This window comes from Melozone crissalis, unplaced genomic scaffold, assembly GCF_028551555.1.
Source record: "Melozone crissalis strain CALT ecotype California unplaced genomic scaffold, PUWL_Pcris_2 ptg000063l_1, whole genome shotgun sequence".
Lineage (NCBI taxonomy): Eukaryota > Metazoa > Chordata > Aves > Passeriformes > Passerellidae > Melozone > Melozone crissalis.
This window is the reverse complement of record NW_026535841.1, coordinates 11,318,231-11,324,655: the sequence shown is the minus strand read 5'-3', so window position 1 is coordinate 11,324,655 and position 6,425 is coordinate 11,318,231. Positions and strand designations below refer to the sequence as shown.

At 54.8% G+C, this 6,425-nt stretch overlaps 1 protein-coding gene across 1 annotated transcript; it reads right to left on the bottom strand.

The window, feature by feature from the left end:
• Positions 1–3,240: 3,240 nt before the first annotated feature.
• On the bottom strand, positions 3,241–6,285 carry MMAB (metabolism of cobalamin associated B). The gene is made up of 9 exons (XM_054288810.1): positions 6,206–6,285; positions 6,029–6,087; positions 5,858–5,951; positions 5,695–5,752; positions 5,192–5,264; positions 4,925–5,022; positions 4,618–4,682; positions 4,003–4,062; positions 3,241–3,855 (listed from the first exon to the last, which is right to left on the bottom strand). Exons 1-9 carry the CDS (start codon positions 6,283–6,285, stop codon positions 3,768–3,770), a joined length of 675 nt encoding a protein of 224 aa, XP_054144785.1. The 3' UTR covers positions 3,241–3,767.
• Between the last annotated feature and the right edge of the window lie 140 nt (positions 6,286–6,425).

The following is a 6,425-nucleotide window of genomic DNA, read 5'->3' as shown; positions in this document are numbered from 1 at the left end:
GTGCTGGCACAGAGCAGAGCTGGGTGTCCCAGCCTGCTGCAGGCACGGGGTGTTCAGGAGCAAACAGCAGCTCCTGCTGTCCCTCTCCTGCTCCTACAGGCTGCCCCCATCCCCTGGCTCACACCCAGGCTGGTGTTCCCTCTGTTCTGCACCTGTGCCCCATGCTGGATTCCAGGTTAGGATGGAGAGGAAGCTGTGCTGTGCTCTGGTCTCCACATCCCTGATGTCTCTGCAGCTCATTTTTGTGTTTGCTCCCATTTGCCAAGAGGTGCAGCAGCTCCTGCAGCAGGTGCTGGACTGGTCACACCACATGGCACTTGGCACTGTCACCACCTGGGGAAGTGGCACTGAACTGGTGCTCACAAGCTGCTTTTGTGGCTGTTTCTGAGGTCAAGTTCTTCAATCCTGACCCTCTCCAGTTTCCTTGGGTGGTTTGAGCCCTCCCTGTGTTGCTCTGCCCCTCTGTGCCTGCCCTGCCAAGGCAGGGACGGGGCACTGGGGTGAGGTGGGCACTGGGGTGGGCACTTTGTGCCAGGCTGCAGCACAGGGGGAGCTGAGGGTCCCAGACACCCCTTCCTCCACAGACAAACTCAATTGCTCCTGTCAGGCACAGAGCTGATGGTTCCTGCCCCTGGGCTGCTCCAGGGAGGGATTTTCCTTGCCCATTTCCAGGCTAAAAGGGAATTTCAGGAGCTCGTGAGCCCACAGGACTTGCCCTGTGGTTCTCTCTGCTCCTGCAGCTCCAGTGGAGCTGTTGGCTCCCCACTACCAGGGCTGTGCACCCCAAAACTCACCAGGCTGGGGCTCCAGCACACCCTGACAAGGTGGGAGCTCTCATCCCTCTCCTCCCTTCTGAGAGCCCTGGCCCAGGAAATGCTGCCTTGTGTAAATTCACATCTGACTTGGCACAATGGATGTTTGTGGCGTTGCTGGCGGAGCAGCAGCCGTTCTGCTGCTCCCACATCGTGGTGGTAATCGAGGTGCTTGAGTTATAGCCCAACTTATTCCATTTTACAGCTCCTGCAGCGCTAACAGATGTACGGGCGTCTGATCCAATCATGCAGCAAGAGATTTTGGGGCCAGTTCTTCTCGTTTTGACAGTGTGGAAGCTGGGAGCAGCCATACATTTTACAAACAAGAATAAACGACCCTTAGCAACATATGGCTGTGCTGGCAGCTCCAGAGCAGTCCCAGATCAGGCACCCTGCGAGGCAGGAATGTTGCTGGGCGCTGGAGCTGGGCAGCCTGGACAAAGCATCTGCCTTCCCCCGTGATATTAATGAGGTGCAGGCACTGGAATCCCTATGCTGTATGGCTGGGAGGGCTGGGAAGAGACAAAGAGCTTGGAAAAACAACTGCCAGCCCAGAGCAAGGGAGGTTTATTTGGATTTAGAGGCTGGGTTTTGTTTTGGTCACTCTGCTGCTGCCTTGTGGGGTCGGGAGCAGGGGCAGCTCAGCTGCTCTGTGCCTCTGCTCCAGCTTGGTGAGGAGGGTGCACCAGAGCCTGAGGGATCACAGAATTCCAGGATCATTCAGGTTAGAAAAACCAAGATCCTCAAGCCCAAGCTTGTCACCAGCCCAGAGCACTGAGTGCCACATCCAGGAATTCCTTGGACTCCAAACCTCCCTGGGCAGCCCCTTCCAGTCCCTGAGCACCCTTTCCATGAGGAAATTCCTCCTGGTGTCCAACCTGAGCCTCCCCTGGCACAGTTTGATGCAGTTTCCTCTCTCCTGTCCCTGTTCCCTGTCCCCTCCTGTCAGGAGCTGTGCAGAGCCACAAGGTCCCACCTGAGCCACCCCCATCTCAAGAGCCCATGGCTGTCCTGTGGCCTTGGGGACAACTCTCAGAGCAGAATGTCCCATCCTTGTCTCCACTCCCTCCTAAAGCCAAGCCCTGCTTAGTGACACTAAGGTCATCCCAGCACCTCCCTCTGCCTCAGCCCTCCAGAACAACTGCTGTGGGTGGAGAGGGAGGGGGCAGCTGGGAGCACCCCAGTAAATTTAATCTCTCCATCATTTTAAGTGTAGCAGCTCGATTTATTTCTCCTTGTAATCCAAACAATGCCAGCTTTGGTCCCAAAACAGTAGTGAGATTTCTTCCCCCCAGCTGGAAAGAAAAAAAAAAAAGGAAATACTATAAATCCCTCCCCAAGCTGATTTATGGAGTGTTCATGAGGAATTTATATTGCAAAGGATTTTATTAAATTAAACTTGAAAAGCCTCTTGATTCCTGAGGTTCAGTCCCAGAGCCAGAGCTCTCGTAAAACTGGCAGGAGCAGGCAGAGGGAATGGCTGAGGTGACACTGCAGCTGATGGGACCATCCAAATCCAGAGCATTTGTCACTGGGATGTGTTCCAGGCTGAGGCTTGGAAAATTACTCCATGAAAAATGTGCATTAACAAGAGCCATGAAATATCTGCCTCAAACCCAGGTGAGTGATGAGACAGGGGATCTGTTAGTGCTGGGCACTCCTCACTCATTCCTGGGCATTCCTCACTGCCCAGAAAGGGACACAGAGCCAGAGATTCCTTGGAAAACAAGTTTAAAGTTGCTTCTACTCAAATAATTGAATGGGAAAAGGGGCAGGATGGATTTAAAAGCTGCCCCACTAAAAGCAGGACAAGCTCTAGGTGAGCATCACCACCTTGCAGCCCACAGCATTCGCAGGGGGGAAATGTCACCAGCAGGGTTCACATGGGTTCCTCCCAGTTGTATTTCCAAGCTGGAAGCAGCTTGGACATGAGTGAAAAGCTGCAATTGTGTGATGTGGCTGTGAGCTCTCTCCAGCCTGCTCTGCCGAGGGTTCCATGCAGAAACACTCCAGGAGCCCTTGGGGTGCTGCCCCCTCACCCAGCTCCAGCAGGGCCCTGCTCCTCACCCCAACCCCTTTTCCTGCACCCTCAGTGCTCCCAAACCCTGGGCTCTGCTCCCCCAGCTGTTCCTGCAGCTGGTCCCACCATTCCAAGGGACAGCTCCCCATGGAGACACCCCCAGCACAGACCCTGGGATTTGGCCTTTCCTGCTTCACCCCCTCCATGCTGTGCCTGGCAGAGGATGCCCTGGATTGTCAGCTCAGAGAATTCCTCACATGCACAACGAGAGGCAGCAAAGCCAAGGAATTCTTGGTGCATTCCTGTAAATCTGTACAGCTCAGCTCCAGCCAGAGCTGATGGATTGGAAGGGACTTGGAGCAGCAAAGCTCACAGGGCTCGCTGTTAAAACGTGACAGTTTGTGGCCCTTTGGTACAAGGAAATTCACATTTATTATTTCAGAGCTGTGGACACAATTCCCAAAGGCCTCCAGCTGCTGCTCCATACGAGCACTGTGACTTCAGAGGAGGAGCTGATTGTTTTCCTGATTGTTTTCCTGATTGTTTTCCCTTCATCATCCCTCAGAGTCCTGTCAGAGCCTTCCCACAGCACCTGCTGCTGCCCAGGGAAATGAAGGCATCTCCAAAATGTTATGGAATTCTCCTGCCTCAACTCCCAGCTGGGAGAAGCAGTGGCTCCAGAGCCATCCCCACATGGGATGTGTGGGCCAGGCCCAGGGAACAGGACAGGTGTGTCTGGGTCCCTTCCAACTCAGGATATTCTGTAATTCTCTTCCTCTCAGGATTTATCAACAAGGTCCTGGTTATTTCACATGGAAATCCTTGGCAGCTCCCATTTCCAGTCCAGGCCTGTTCTCTCTCCCTTCCTTGATGGACAAAAGCAGTCAGCTGGATTTAGTTTTCCATGATCAAGGACAAAACATTCCAGCTCCCAGCTAGGGCTCAGGTTTTATGTAGATTTTCTCTTCCTTCCCTTCCTTCATTGCAGCATAACGTGCCAGGACAAAGAGATAATCACTGAGCCTGGAAAACAGGGGAAAAGCAGGAAAACCAGTGATTTTATTCCAGAAGAGAAGCTTGTTGAGAAGCAAAACCCCCCAGTTTTATTCCCAGAACTAAGAGAATGCTTCACTAGGACAGGGGAATGGTTTGGGGTTTTATTTTTTTTACCTGTTTAAATACTTGGCCACGTTTGGATCTGCTTCCCCTGCTTGCACTAAAGGGACCACACTGGAAAAAGCAAAGGGAAATGCTGGTGTTTGATTTTCCAGCTCTGAGTGCCCAAAAACTGGAGCCCCTTCCCAACCCAAATGTCCCCATGGAGTCCCCACTTTGACTCCTGCAGAAGTGAGGGATCTTTGCTTCCCAGGGGGATCTGGGAGGGGTGAATGATGCCAGAAATGTTTGTGTTTGTCCTGGAAGCCCCCTGCTCTGCCCACTGCCGGAGTGACAGGACACAGGGACTGGCTTCCCACTGCCAGAGGCAGGGTTAGATGGGATATTGGGAAGAAATTCTTCCCCTGTGAGGCTGGTGAGGCCCTGGCACAGGGAAGCTCTGGCTGCCCCATCCTTGGTAGCATCCAAGGTCAGGCTGGATGGGGCTGCAGAATCCCCAAAGGTTTAGGTTGGATAAGGAAGAACAGAGCCCAGCTTTGTGCCTCCTGCACTCCTGGAATTGAACTAAACACACAAAAGCCTGGCTGGAACCCCAGCCCAGCCCTGGTTTGCTGTCACTGGGGTGTCCCCATGCCCATTTCCTCAGGGTGACCCCAGCACAGCACTCACCACCGCTCAGCCCTGCGGCACACGGCTCGGGACAAGTGGAGAGCAGCACTGCTCCTGCCTCCAGACTGGAACAGCAAGGAAACACCACTGAGGGTCTGCCCCAGCAGGGACAGCCCCCCTGCCCTCCCTCACACATGGAACTGAGCCCTGTGCCACGCCAGGCAAGGCAGGGACAGCAGGGTGGGCAGATGTAACTCCCAGCTCCTTGGCTCTGCTTTTCCCTTGCTGTTTGCCCATGGGAATAGCAGCCTCCCAGGCAGGACAGCAGGGCTACCCCAAGGAAATGAGGGGCACAGGCAGCACCTACAGGCAGGATGAAGGCTCTGAGGGGAGGCAGCTGCTCTGAGTAGCTGTCAATCCACTGCTCCAGCTCCAGGATGGGCTTCTCGCTGAATGATGTTCGTTCTACAGAGGGGAGAGAAGAACTGGCTGGAAAAAAGTGATTCAGACAACAAGCTGAGCTCTCATTTTGCTTTCTTGGATCAGCAAGCCATAAGAAACCAAATACTCAGCATCCCAGCACTCACACCAGGCTGTGCCCAAGCCCTGCCACCCCAGGAAAGGCAGGACTTACTGCGGTGAGCCTCCCTGGCTGAGGAGAGTGGCGTGGCAATGTTGGAGCCCACATCCTGCAGCATGCACTGCACCTGGACAGAAACCACAACTGCTGTCACTGCCAGCCATGGCTTTTGGCATTCCTGTGCTCAGCAGAGCTGATCAGCCAAACTCACAGGCTGCCCAGGCAGGACCTGGGTCACTGCTGTGCCCTTGTGGTTGTTTGTGTCCCAGTTTCAAACCTGGAGTTTTGTTACAACAAAACTCATGGTCATAATGTGAATCTGACTTAGATTAAATGTAGACATGAATCTGTCTGCCCATAACTAATAATTTGATCTACCAGCCTCCTTCTTGGTTAAAGAAATTTGCCTCTTAGAGAGCAATCAAGGGAGTCTTAAAGATTTATACATTGAAATACTAAATGTATTGAATTCCTGTGTGTCAGTGGGAGCACTGTGGCTAAAATTAAGGAGTCCATGTTTTAATAGCACTGGAATGAAGATTATCATTAATACTCACTTTATGAAGTTGATCAACAAATGTGTGACCCTTTTCACTGCTAAACTCACCAGCCAGCCTTGGGTAGAGAGAAAAAAAACAAAACAGAGTTAGCTGGGAATGAAGAGATCACAACAAACATGCTTTTCTCCATGTGATTTGGATACTCCCAGCCGGTCCTTACCCTATGGCCGAGCTCAGCTCATCCGTGGCTCCGAGGGCCTCGAAGATCCGGTCGCCCTTGGGCCGCCGCTCCCCGGTGAAGGTGCTGGAGAATCCTTTGGGAAGGGCGGGAGGCGCTCAGGGCCCGCCCGGGGAGCTCTGCCCGCGGCCCCCGGGGCCCCCCGGGCTCTACCTGAGTCTCCCGTTCTCGTGTAGATCCTCGGGGCCCGCTCGGCAGCGGCGCGCTCGGGGCTGTGGAGGCACAAACCGTGAGGGGACACCGTGAGGGGGGCACACACCGTGAGGGACGGAACGACACCGTGAGGGACGGAACGACACCGTGAGGGGGTCCCGGCCTTCCCACGCTCACCTGCCTGCCCAGCTCCGCCACCGCCGCCCCGCCATCCCCGGCAAGCCCCGTCCCGCCGCCACCGCCGCTCGCCGCCACATCCCTGCCGGCCGCCGTCCCCGCCGCCGTCCCGCCCTCAGCCCACGCTGTCACCCCAGCGCCGCGCCACCCCTCAATGCCCCCTTCCCATTGGCCGCCCGCAAAGTCCCGCCCTCGTACGGCGCCCGGCTATTGGCTGAGC

Coding starts and splice junctions, on each gene's coding strand:
- MMAB (XM_054288810.1), bottom strand. CDS start 6,285: ATGTGGCGGCGAGCGGCGGTGGCGGCGGGACGGGGCTTGCCGGGGATG. Junction 5,952..6,028: donor CACGAGAACGGGAGACTCAG/GTAGAGCCCGGG, acceptor CCCTTCCCAAAG/GATTCTCCAGCACCTTCACC. Junction 4,683..4,924: donor TCAGAGCCTTCATCCTGCCT/GTAGGTGCTGCC, acceptor TTGCTGTTCCAG/TCTGGAGGCAGGAGCAGTGC.